This window comes from Taudactylus pleione, unplaced genomic scaffold (assembly GCF_031769625.1).
Source record: "Taudactylus pleione unplaced genomic scaffold, aTauple2 ptg000247l, whole genome shotgun sequence".
Classification (NCBI taxonomy): domain Eukaryota; kingdom Metazoa; phylum Chordata; class Amphibia; order Anura; family Myobatrachidae; genus Taudactylus; species Taudactylus pleione.
Genome location: NW_028284649.1, coordinates 1,584,154 through 1,597,308, shown reverse-complemented (window position 1 = coordinate 1,597,308; position 13,155 = coordinate 1,584,154). Strand labels below are relative to the sequence as shown.

Below are 13,155 nucleotides of genomic sequence, written 5' to 3'. Positions count from 1 at the left end.
TTGGTCTGGGATGCCTAGTGGAGTGGTTGGGATCCCAGTCGGAACTCAAGGCAGACTACACCGGGCAGAACTTTGACACAGGGAGCCTGTTCTGGGCCCTGGAACTTCCACTGGATGGATTTGGACCACATCACATAATACAACTTAATAACTTGAAGATTTAAACCCGGGCAACGCCGGGGACTTCAGCTAGTTATAATACAATAAAACAAACAAAAAAAAAAAACAAGAAATTACAATTAATAATTTCCATTTATGTTTCAATAAAAAAAAAACAAACACATTTTAAATATAATTTTCTAAGCAGTTCACATTTTCAACCAAGGCCAAAAAGTAGGCGACGCTCCTGCGCTTTGACGTACAGTATACTCCTGACAGACCGGTCTTAAACTCTCTTTGCGACGTCACTTGATGGAGAGAAAACATAAAAACTCAGTTCAGTTCCTGGGATGCCCAGTAACATTCCTCTAGCCCCGTCATTTCATGTACTTTTCCTGCTGTTCGGCCAGAATTTTGGCAGACGATTTGGCGTCGTAGAAGAGTTCGTTGATTTCTTCCACGTGCTCTTTCTCAATGCTGTCTTTGCCGTTGATTTTGGCGAGGAGGTTAGCCGGGGTCAGCAGCTGTACGGAGTATCTGCCAGGACGGGAGAAGGAGGAGATGTGATCGGTAACTCGCCTGCACAAAACCTTCAATAATTAGTAGTTCACAGCTATATTATTGGTTTTAAAGAGAGTAGAACTTCCTTTACGAGAAACTGAACTTATTCCAACATGGTTAATGGTGAACGAGCAAATGAAAACACGGTTGGGATGGAAGTTAGGAGGCGCAGAAAGCGGAGCTGTTGCTGGCCCATTCCTGAAGGAAAAGAATGGCTCCGCGCCCCCGATATCATCAGATGTGCAGCGTAATGCACCTGTGCTGTTGAGATACCAGACAGGGGACATCAGTCTACCTGAGCGGTGAGGTGTAACGAGCACGTTTTTCAGACGGCCGGTCCCTCGGTCATGGCTGACACATCACTTACCTCAGTGTAGTCTTGGTGCCGGTGTCTCCCAAGTGATTTAACGCTTCCTCGCTAATGGTAATCCCCTCGGTCTGCGCCCGGATCTTTATAATCTGGATCGAGAAACAAGTGGCCAAAATAAGAAGCTCTCTTTAATCAGTGTACAGACTGATACAGCCCGTGAGTCTAAGCATGTAGCATCCACTGCCGCAACAGGCCGAGGCCCGGTATACACACAGGTGGGAACATAAAAGCACCCAACAAGTATTTTAAATTCACCATTTAACACAATAAAAGGTAAATGGACCTGTGCACACTTTGTAATGGGCACATACAGTATAACAAAGCAAACGCTTGTTACAATGTTAGGTGCTGTGCGCTTACAAGGGATAAAATGACACCGACGCTCGGTGAGGACACTCAGCCCTTAGACGTGGACCACCTGCCTCGGACCCCCCTATCGCTGCAGGCAAGCTCCGAGGTGTGCTCTCTAATGCATTACCAATAGGTCTCAAACACCATGTGAAAGACGGCAAAAGTTAAGAGGTTTTGTCTACGCTTGTAGCCAACATTTTAAATGGCATACGCGTACCAGCCTTGTGCAGGTGTCCCATGTGCAATAAATTACCTTATCTGTTGGCTTTTCTTTTGCTAACTTGCAGAGCAGAGAAAGCCTTTAGGACTCGCACACACGGCTGTACTTTACTCCTAGGGCAGGGCTCGACAAATCTCGGTCACCATGGTGACTAAGATTTTAGTCCTGGCGACCGAGTTTTCCAAGCCCCCCCCCACCTCCGCAGGGAGGTTCGATTTGCCGGTTTACCAGCGGGCGCCTGACTCCCTGCAGCGGCAGCCAGAGCTCACTCCTGAGCTCCGGCATCCGGCTCCCCCTACGGGCACTATGACGTCTCTCCCATAGTTCCGAAGAGCGGTGGACGGCAGCGGACGCAGGATCGGGGCTTAGGTAAGTATTGTTTTTTGTGTGCGTGCATGCGGCTCTATTACAGGGGGGGCTTACTACTGGGGGCTCTATTACAGGGGGGGCTTACTACTGGGGGCTTACTACTGGGGGCTCTATTACAGGGAGCTTACTACTGGGGGCTCTATTACAGGGAGCTTACTACTGGGGGCTCTATTACAGGGAGCTTACTACTGGGGGCTCTATTACAGGGAGCTTACTACTGGGGGCTCTATTACAGGGAGCTTACTACTGGGGGCTCTATTACAGGGAGCTTACTACTGGGGGCTCTATTACAGGGAGCTTACTAACGGGGGCTCTATTACAGGGAGCTTACTACTGGGGGCTCTATTACAGGGAGCTTACTACTGGGGGCTCTATTACAGGGGGCTTACTACTGGGGGCTCTATTACAGGGAGCTTACTACTGGGGGCTCTATTACAGGGAGCTTACTACTGGGGGCTCTATTACAGGGAGCTTACTACTGGGGGCTCTATTACAGGGAGCTTACTACTGGGGGCTCTATTACAGGGAGCTTACTACTGGGGGCTCTATTACAGGGAGCTTACTACTGGGGGCTCTATTACAGGGAGCTTACTACTGGGGGCTCTATTACAGGGAGCTTACTACTGGGGGCTCACTACCGGGGGCTCTATTACAGGGAGCTTACTACCGGGGGCTCTATTACAGGGAGCTTACTACTGGGAGCACTATTACAGGGAGCTTACTACTGGGGGCTCACTACCGGGGGCTCTATTACAGGGAGCTTACTACTGGGGGCTCTATTAGAGGGAGCTTACTACTGGGAGCACTATTACAGGGAGCTTACTACTGGGGGCTTACTACTGGGGGCACTATTACAGGGGGGCTTACTACTGGGGGCACTATTACAGGGAGCTTACTACTGGGGGCTCTATTACAGGGAGCTTACTACTGGGGGCTCTATTACAGGGAGCTTACTACTGGGGGCTCTATTACAGGGAGCTTACTACTGGGGGCTCTATTACAGGGAGCTTACTACTGGGGGCTCTATTACAGGGAGCTTACTACTGGGGGCTCTATTACAGGGAGCTTACTACTGGGGGCTCTATTACAGGGAGCTTACTACTGGGGGCTCTATTACAGGGAGCTTACTACTGGGGGCTCTATTACAGGGAGCTTACTACTGGGGGCTCTATTACAGGGAGCTTACTACTGGGGGCTCTATTACAGGGAGCTTACTACCGGGGGCTCTATTACAGGGAGCTTACTACCGGGGGCTCTATTACAGGGAGCTTACTACTGGGAGCACTATTACAGGGAGCTTACTACTGGGGGCTCTATTACAGGGAGCTTACTACTGGGGGCTCTATTAGAGGGAGCTTACTACTGGGAGCACTATTACAGGGAGCTTACTACTGGGGGCTTACTACTGGGGGCACTATTACAGGGGGGCTTACTACTGGGGGCACTATTACAGGGGGGCTTACTACTGGGGGCTCTATTACAGGGAGCTTACTACTGGGGGCACTATTACGGGGGGCTTACTACTGGGGGCTCTATTACAGGGAGCTTACTACTGGGGGCTCTATTACAGGGAGCTTACTACTGGGGGCACTATTACGGGGGCTTATTACTGGGGGCACTATTACAGGGAGCTTACTACTGGGGGCACTATTACGGGGAGCTTACTACTGGGGGCACTATTACAGGGGGCTTACTACTGGGGGCACTATTACAGGGGCTGGTATGGGCATGTTGCAGAATTTAATGAACATTAAAGAGGCATGTGTGGTGATTTGATGGCATGTGGGGAGGTTGAAAGCTTGTATAGACCACCACACATGCCCCTTCATATATTTTGGTAATGGGCGATGGTCTGGCTCCTAAACTTTTAAGATGGCTCCTAGATTTTACAAAAATTTGTCGAGCCCTGTCCTAGGGTGATATTTATACACAAATTGCTTTTTCAAGGCAGGCTGCTTTTGCAAGTATTACTTGTTGCCCTTCTAAATCCAGCTCTCAAGGTCGCCGAGAATCAGCATACCGTATATACTCGAGTATAAGCCGAGTTTTTCAGCACATTTTTTGTGCTGAAAAAGCACCTCCTCGGCTTATACTCGAGTCATGCCTGCATGGTACGCTGCTGAGTAGCGTACCATGCGGGCCGCGGTGCAGACTGTCTCTGTGACACAGCCTGCACCGCGTGTGTAGCGCTGACCGGACGGAGTTCGGTCAGCACTACACACTGCTAAACACACAGCCGCCGGAGCCGGCAGCTATGTGTTTGGTATAATCAGCAGCCGCTGAGAGTCTGTCAGACTCTCAGCGGCTACTGCTGCTCCCACTGCGGGAGCCATCTTCCGGCTCCCGCAGTGGGTAATGGGAGAGACGTCGTCATGACGACGTCTCTCCCATTATGCAAAGTGGCGGAGGAACCTGTAGCAGCGTCGGGACCAGGAGCGGGGTTACAGGTAAGTGCTTGTTTTTTTTACATTTCTTTCTACTGGGGGGGGGGTACTACCAGGGGGGGGATGTTGCTACTGGGGGCACTACCAGGGAGGGGGGGGAATACTGGGGGCATGTTGCTACTGGGGGCACTACCAGGGGGGGGGGGGATTAATACTGGGGGCACTACCAGGGGGGGATATTGCTACTGGGGGCACTACCAGGGGGGGGATTAATACTGGGGGCACTACCAGGGGGGGGATTAATACTGGGGGCACTACCAGGGGGGGGATATCGCTACTGGGGCACTATCAGGGGGGTATTACTACTGGGGGCACTACCAGGGGGGGATTTTACTACTGGGGGCCCTACCAGGGGGGGATTTTACTACTGGGGGCACTACCAGGGGGGGATTTTACTACTGGGGACAGTACCAGGGGGGGATTACTACCAGTAGCTGCTGCATTTCCCACCCTAGGCTTATACTCGAGTCAATAAGTTTTCCCTGTTTTTCGTGGTAAAATTAGGTACCTCGGCTTATATTCGGGTCGACTTATACTCGAGTATATACGGTATTTGTTTTTTGTTTTTATTTTTTTATAAATATGCCCTATGCAATGGTCCAAAATAAAAGGAATGGGAATGAATGGACCCTTGGTAAGATATGAGTTCTAGAGAGCAATTTATTAAGTCACTGAGAACAAGCGACAAAAATATTAATTTCTTTGTAAAGCACCAGCACTGAGGCATGAGACATTTTACTCTGTGCCTCAATTGTATCATTAGATTCTAATGAACATATTACACGGCGTCAAATCAGGGCCGGCTCCAGGGGTCGGAGCACCCTGTGCCGGCTCTCTCTAGTGCGCCCCCTACAAAATAGGGACGTGGCCTAATTACCATTGGCCACACCTCCTACGTGACATTATTTGGAAGCGTGCCCACATGGCACGTCTCCAAACATCATCAGGCTGCGGGAGGGGGGGCGCTTGGTAGCTGGGCTTCTCCCGTCACTGCATGGAAGCCGCGCAATCCATTCAGGGTACGGCACCGCTGAGGGGTCCCTGACCTCCCGCTTTGACCACCCGCGGACCACTTCGGCCCACGGGTGGAACAGCGGGACAGTACTGTCCTGCTGAAATCGGGATTTTGGGGAGGGGTGCGCCCTCTATGGGTGGCGCCCCTGTTGGACCGCACTGGTTGAACACCCCTAGTGCCGGCCCTGGCGCCAATTAACCTTCCAGCAGGTATTGGACAGTGGGGAAGTTATGGGATGTGGGTAAGAAACAAAACACAAATAGCTCACAGACAGCAGGATCCAGCCCAACAAGCCACCGCTGATAATCACTGTGCTGCCGCTGCCGTGTGTGTAGGTGATGGATACAAACTCATTCATTCTAGTACTAAAGGCCTGGTTCAGAGACATATGCAAAGGCCGCCGCCACTTCCAATTTGTACGTTGCGGATACGGGAAAATATACAAATGTCGCAGCAGCCGGAACTTTTATTGAGACGTACGCCGGTGGCTTTGCGAATCCAAGCAACTTGCGTACAAAGACGCAGGATCGTTTGCAGATAATTAGCTTATTGGACTTTTTGGGCAGGATGGCCGCCGGAATGGAGATGCAGGAGCCATTATTACTGCGCACGGAATCGCGGTCAAAGGCAAAGACTCGCCAGTGTCACGACACGCCTGTGTTTCAGTTGCCACTTCTCCATTGTCATCCAAAACGGTATCTGCCCGTCTACCACTCTGCGAATAATCACTGCGAGAGACGAAACTTGGCGCACGCGCAGACCACCGATAATCGCTCAACTGCTTAAACATCGGCGCTGCGTCCATCCCTGAATCGGGCCCTCAGTTCAGAAATAAAGCTATAGACGTATAGTTCTATGTCACCCCTAGGACGGAACTAATCGAGTGACACTTGTTACATTAACCATTGCGAGTTCTTTGTATTAGGATCCAAAACACACACGAAAAAAATAAAAACCGCGATGGCCTTGTGCCAAGCTGCTGATGGGAGATATCCAGACACCGTGACAAGGTGCAAAACGTTCCTAAGTTTGGAGCAGGCGCGGCGAGCCCAGGAGCCAGCTCTCTGTGTGAGTGATAACGGACAGTCTGGATAATGGTGTTGTACTGCTGAGATAGCAAGTCTCATATAATACAGGTATTTCTCACTTTGGCAGCTTCTGTAAACAAGATAGCGGGAGGCACCTGCTTAAATTAAAACTGGGAATGCACGACAAGGGGACGGCGTGTGAGCCCTCCTGAAACTTTAGGCGGACGTTTTGAGAAATAGATAGATGCTACGCCTGGTTACTCGGTTATGGCATTTGTGCGCAGACATTTGCGGCGCCAGAAACCACGCCCTCCTTACCTACAGCACCCACTGGGCGCTGAAGCAGCGTTGGGGCGGACTTCTCATTAAGAGATCTCTGAATAAAACAAATTATAAACTCTTACGGCGTCTTTGGAACGTAAAATTGCAAATGCTTCAAGGCAGACTTAGTAGGAAAGACAAGAAGGTGCTTTATTGCAGATGCAGTCATCACTACAAATCAAGAACTTTTATTGGTAATGTTTTGGGACTTAATATGTCAGCGCTTGACTACAAATGGCGATTGGAACTCAATACATTCATTAACAGGCATGGCAGACAATGCAGTAGGGACAGCTATCCTCAGACACCCAGCCTTTGTGTAGGCAATTGTAAGGTTTTACAGGTACAGTAACTAGGACAGTGTTGGCTAACCTTGACACTCCAGCTGTTATGGAACTACATAACCCAGCATGCACTGCTACAGTTTTGCTATTAGGGCATGCTAAAACTGTGGCAGGGCATGCTGGGATATATAGTTCCACAACAGCTGGAGTGTCAAGGGTAGCCAACACTGAACTAGGAGTACAATGCCCAAAATATACGAAAATTAAATTTAAAAATTACTCCGTTGTTTCTGCACTGTCCTTGGCCCCCTCCTCCATAATGTAAACTCGTGCTCCTCCATAACCATAGCAGATTTTTGTACACAAGATCTTATAACCATGTATGTAAGGTAAACAGTAGGGAAGCCGGCGGACGCAATGCGGACCGCCGGCTTCCCGACTGCTGAATCCCGGCAAGGGTTAAACGGCAGGAGTCGAAATCTCAGATCAAAGGGATGCTGGGCGCGGACAGCCGCATTGGGGGGGGGGGGGGAACTTAGGGTTAGGCACCCCCCCAGGAGGTTAGGGTCAAGCTAGGAGAAAGGGGGGGGTTAGGCACCCCCGGAGGGAGGTTAGGTTTAGGCACTTAGAGGGGGGGGTATTAGGTTTGGCATCCCTAAGGGAGGGTTCGGGGGTAGAATAGGTTAGTTTATACTTACCTTCCGACGTTCGGGATTTCCACCTGTGTCGGGCTGCCGCTGATGGGATTTGAACCGCCGGCCGTGAGTCATACTGATTCCGTATGTAACAAGAACACACTAAAGCTAGGATCGTTAGGTTAGATGAACTCTGACCCGCAACGTTTCCTGGCTGAATTCGGTCTAGAACAGGGGCTAATATATGGATAACCATAGATCCAAGACCCTGACCGAATTTAGAGGAGTGGGGCGTCACATTTTCAGCTCAGAGTCATCTTTCTGTATCTCCAGATGCTGAAAATGCCCCCACTTAAGTCACTCAGCCAGTTATTGTATTAGGAAAAGCATTATGAAGAATGATTAAGAGTAACAGGATGGCGATGGGGGAAGAGGGGATTATGTGCAAGAGCAAAACAAAATACAAACATGAATAGTGAGCTCTACAAACTTTCAGCCGTTATGTCAGCTTGCAAAGTCCTGTATTAAACATAACGTACATCTGTCTCCAAATATTTCTATATAAACATTAAAAAAAAAAACTCAACTACGTCCAATATAACACGCACAGTACTGTACTAATGGTGGTCAGAGTGAGGCCTTCAAAGTCAAATGAATACATCAAGCTGAACTGTAAAGGCCTCCGAATTATACCACCTTGCCAAAAATTCTAGGGACCATTCTTTACGCCTCATCCCTGTGTCAATATTTAGAAGATCCCCTGTAACTAAGTGCATGTGTATAGGCAGTGAGTACACGTTAATATCCCTGAATGTAGTTTGTATGTAACATGAACTGATTAGTCTGATATGATATAATAAATGAAAAACATGGAGGGGGTGTACACCGTATGACTGATTGTTTTGGCTTATTATTAATTACCTTTATTTTATATGGTGGTACATTGGGTCCGCAGCGCCTTACAAGGTACATGGACAGAAACAGTATGGACACAACAAGAAAAAAAAAAAAAGTGACTTACAGTACAGAACATTGTAGGACATGGACATTGAGTATTAGGACTGCTCCATGTTTATACAAGTAGGCAACAAGGCGGCAGAAGCCAAGGGTTGGGTGCCATTATCAGTAGGGAGTAGACGATGGTGTAAGCAAGGATACACGAGGGCAGAGGGGCCCTGCTCGTGGAAGCTTACATTCTATTTTACCTGCTTCATTTCCTGTGGCGTGTACAGCATGGTGCGGATAATCATCACTCTGTCTAGGAGATCCAGGGGTATGCCGTGAGGGGAAACCACGTCTTCAGTGCCCCTAAAATCATCGATGTAATGATGTAAACATCATCTAACCAATATTAATAATTCTATGTAATATGCAACTTTTTTTTGTTCAACGTAAATGAGAAGTAAAAAAAAAAAAAAAAAGGATCATGCTATATTCTATACAGGCATGAATATGAACGGGTGTAAATATTCAGTACCTGATGATGCAATTGCCCCGATTGGTGGCGAAGATGACGATGGGGGCCAGGGAGGACTCCAGGGCCCGGTGGAGATAGGTGAAACATTCTATGTCCAGCATATGAACCTCATCGATGAACAGCACCCCGGGGACCAGCTCTGCGATCCCCTGGTCAATGTACTTATTCACCACCTTGTTGATTTCAGCCCTCAGCTTGTCTGAATCAGATTAAAAGACAAAAATACCTTTTATACCTCTATGCTACAAACCAGAGAGAGGACCTACTGCTAATAACACCGTGCGTTACACAAAGATACTGTACAACTATATTAGTTATTAACATCTCCTAACAGAAGACCCGACATATTACGCAGCACTATCTAGAGAACGTTTAATCATTCACCTACTGGAGCTTCCAACCAAATCATCCTGGAGCTCCTGAAATAGAGCATCATCATCATTATTAGACTTTTAGGCTGAGGCGTAATAACGATGGCCACAAATACCTGTAATTTCAGTTTTCTTCGGCTTCATCAGCTGTCCCATCATAGACAGAATATCTTGGCCTCCCTGCAAAACAGAAGACCGTAAGTGACGGGAAAGTGCTAGGGAGCAGGGTCCTCCAAACTATCATTGCAGGTTCCTGTTATGTTGTTGTATACGTACACATGAGCCCACTCCCACCCCCTCTAGTATTGTCCAGCTTAGCAGTATTAGGGATATATAAATATAGGAAATTCAGATAAGTTCATATGGGAGCATTAAGGTGCGTACGTACTAAACGATATATCGGACGATATATATCGTTCCAAGGCGGATCGGAACGATATATTGGCCACATTGCTCAGTGTGTACGGGTGATTGTGTCTCCTGTGAGTCGTATCCTCTGATCTGTTGTGCATGCGTGGCAGATACGTTGTTGGTCAACACCACGCTTCTGGATGCGGCAGAGGAACGATATTTATCAGCTGGTCATGCAACAGATCATGCGGTGTGTACAGACCACCCAATATATTGTGCCGTCGCTGGGTAAACACATCGTCCAGTGCAGGGGTGGGTAGTAAGCGGCCCTCCAGATGTTGTTGAACTACAAATCCCAGCATGCCTTGCAACGGTTATTGCTAAATAGCAAAACTCTGACAGGGCATGATGGGATGTGTAGTTCTACAACAGCTGGGGGGAGGGCACTTATTGCACACCCCTAGTCTAGTGTGTACCTAGCATTGCAGTAGAATTAGGAACAGGTTAGGGCTCTATGAGGCCCTCTACTGGCCATTCCCATACCACACATTCTCCACCTTGGGTGTTTGCAGTACGTACAACTTGCAGCTCATTTCTGCCCATTGCACTTGGGGCTTTCAGCCATACGAGTTAGGGTGATGCATGGATGATGAAAACAAATTAAAATAAACTTTTCCGGGCGTCTCAGAAACCAGGCGATTTTGTAACAAAACCCACGTGATCTATCTGGCATCCTGAATCATCAAAACATTTTCCCTAACGACATGGCCGCCCAGTTAACCTCCTCTTTCCTCCGTCCGTACCTGAGGTCTTGCGTTGGCTACATCCAGGTCATGCAGCGTTACATCCTGAATCACTTCTTTCTTCTTGTGAACGTCTCCCTTTGGCAGCGGAACGTACTCCTCAGCTTCAAGGTCAAACTCCGTGGCGTAGGTGTCGCACCTGCCCTGCCTCTGTTTGGTGAGGAGAGAACCTGGGTTAATGGAGAGGGCACAGGTGCGTTGTCAGCATGGCTGCCAGATCCCTGACTGACAGGCCGCTGAGTGCAGGCAAAGGGGAACCTGCTCACAAATTACAGCCTTGTTGAAAGCTTAGAGAGAACGGGAACGTCTCATCGGGTCCCCTCTCGGTGCACATCCCAGTCTCAGACCATAACCAGAGCCCGCAGCCAGCATCATACAGAGCACTATGAGCCAAATGATTTCACATATATTCCTCTGAAGAGTGAAATGACAATAACATATTGCATACATTTATTTAGAGTGTGTAAAACTGCTGTAAATAGATTGGACGTAAGCTATAATATACAGCGTACCTTTACTGCACCGCTGTTCGCCTCAATGTAAATGACATCACCGACCTCCACTCGTTCCTTCTGCAAGCTTTCGTAGATGCTGGGATCCAGCTGAAAAGCAAGAGTACGGTTATCCGTCCGTAATACCGGTGAGCAGCACTCTGAATTATAGCATGTAAAGCCGGTACGTTACTCTCCAGCTGTTGGGAGTATTACAAATCCCAGCATGCCTTGCCAGCCAGGTACACTGAACATGCCCAGTTACTTAATGCAGCAAAAAGACCATTATGGCCAGCACACCACATACGCACGTAGCTTCTGGGAAGTCGACTCCTGGCCCACGGCTCAGCTTTATTTTACCGTTGACAGGTAGATTATGGCTACTGATAATTCACCAATTAGGAAATTAGATACTTGCTCCAAGTAACAAAAAAAAAAGAAATAAATAAACTTACAATGAATCATAGTGACAACTTGGTGACCATTATTTTGGGTCAGTAACCAACAGGTCCTACATGAAGTACCCCTAGATTCATGGAAGCAAGGGGGGGATATTATGTAGTTGCATCATTTCAAAGTTACAATTCGAATAATTATGCATAAATTCAGTATCTTGCGTTGTACAATAGAGCAAACACACCTTTAACTGTTTGGTTCCTTTGGCGGTTTTCAGACCAATGATAACATGGCTAATTGTCTTGCCGTAACCTCCCATTGGATTCTCGGTCTCACAAGGGGTTAACTCCGTCACTTCCCCTTCATACACCTCCTTGGTTTCCCGGATTCTCAGACCTGCAGAAAGACGCAAGTTAGAACGTCCAGTTTTTACACACACACACACACACACACACACTAAAACAGGTGAAATTGTCATCTAACTTTGGTGCTTGAGACACAGGATTGACAGCAGGGAGTAGATAGAACATGCTCACGCAGATTCTAGGACCGTAAACAGGGGTAACACGCAGAGTCTAGGACATTAAACAGGGGTAACACCGGTCACACCAACATTCGGTTCACCAGATTGCTGGACTAATATTCAAGGTATAAGTTTAGTGACAGGGAGAAAAGTAAATCAATGTTATCACTGTAGGTCTCATTTCTGCAATTATAAATCACTCCTGTTTCTGCGATTGTTGGGCTTCCTTTCCCTCACATTAAACATTTCTAATCCTTAGAAATCCTCAGCACTGACAATAAGGGGCATCACCCCTGCACTGCAATGTCACGCTATGTGGAAACATGCTCCTGCCGCAGAATGACACTTTGGGAAGAGAGTGACATCCATAACTGCAGTATAACAGCTTTCAGCGCAGGAGGAGGTCTTAGGCACCAACAGAACTACATCTGATGATAGACACCGGATCACTGCACCCCACTAGATGGGGGAAACGGCACACAAAATGGATTCATAAACAGATAGCATAATGGGAAGATTATACATAACCCATGACTACATCGCCAGCTTTGGAAAGTTGTACGTTTGGATGAAAACATCTCCCAGCCATTTGTCTGTGCTGTACTTTCTGATGTGACAACTACCCCTCTATCTTATCCTTGTACCTGTGTGACTAGGGGGATGCAATCGGGAAACCGTCTGACATGATCCCGACAGCCGGCCTCCCGATTGCTTTATCCAGGCGTGGGATAAATGACTGGCATCTGTATCCGAAGCTGGGAGACCGGCATCCCGATCGAAGGGGGGGGGTTAGGTTTACGGCACCCCCCACGGGAGGGTTAGGCTAGGGGGAGGGAGGGTTAGGCAGCCCCCCCGGGGGACTTAGGTTTAGGCAGCGGGGAAGGGGGGGTTAGGGTTAGGCACTTGGGGGGGGAGCTTAGGGTTAGGCACCCCTAAGGATGGTTAGGGGGTTAGGTTAGTTTTTAACTTACCTTTAGGACGATCGGGATTTCCAGCGCTGTCGGGGTTCCGCTGCTAGGAACTCTGCTTTTGTCGGTCTGCTGCTG

At 48.3% G+C, this 13,155-nt stretch overlaps 1 protein-coding gene across 1 annotated transcript in view; it reads right to left on the bottom strand.

Annotated features, from left to right (window-relative positions):
* Positions 1 to 233: 233 nt before the first annotated feature.
* RUVBL1 (RuvB like AAA ATPase 1) overlaps positions 234 to 13,155 on the bottom strand; it is a 35,229-nt gene continuing 22,307 nt past the window's right edge. The window contains exons 4-11 of the mRNA XM_088479841.1: positions 11,831 to 11,982; positions 11,212 to 11,301; positions 10,700 to 10,849; positions 9,662 to 9,725; positions 9,175 to 9,373; positions 8,903 to 9,005; positions 1,028 to 1,119; positions 234 to 636 (exon numbers count right to left, since the gene is read on the bottom strand). Coding sequence (XP_088335967.1) covers positions 477 to 636; positions 1,028 to 1,119; positions 8,903 to 9,005; positions 9,175 to 9,373; positions 9,662 to 9,725; positions 10,700 to 10,849; positions 11,212 to 11,301; positions 11,831 to 11,982 — 1,010 coding nt within the window. The 3' untranslated portion in view covers positions 234 to 476. The remainder of the gene's footprint in view (positions 637 to 1,027; positions 1,120 to 8,902; positions 9,006 to 9,174; positions 9,374 to 9,661; positions 9,726 to 10,699; positions 10,850 to 11,211; positions 11,302 to 11,830; positions 11,983 to 13,155) is intronic.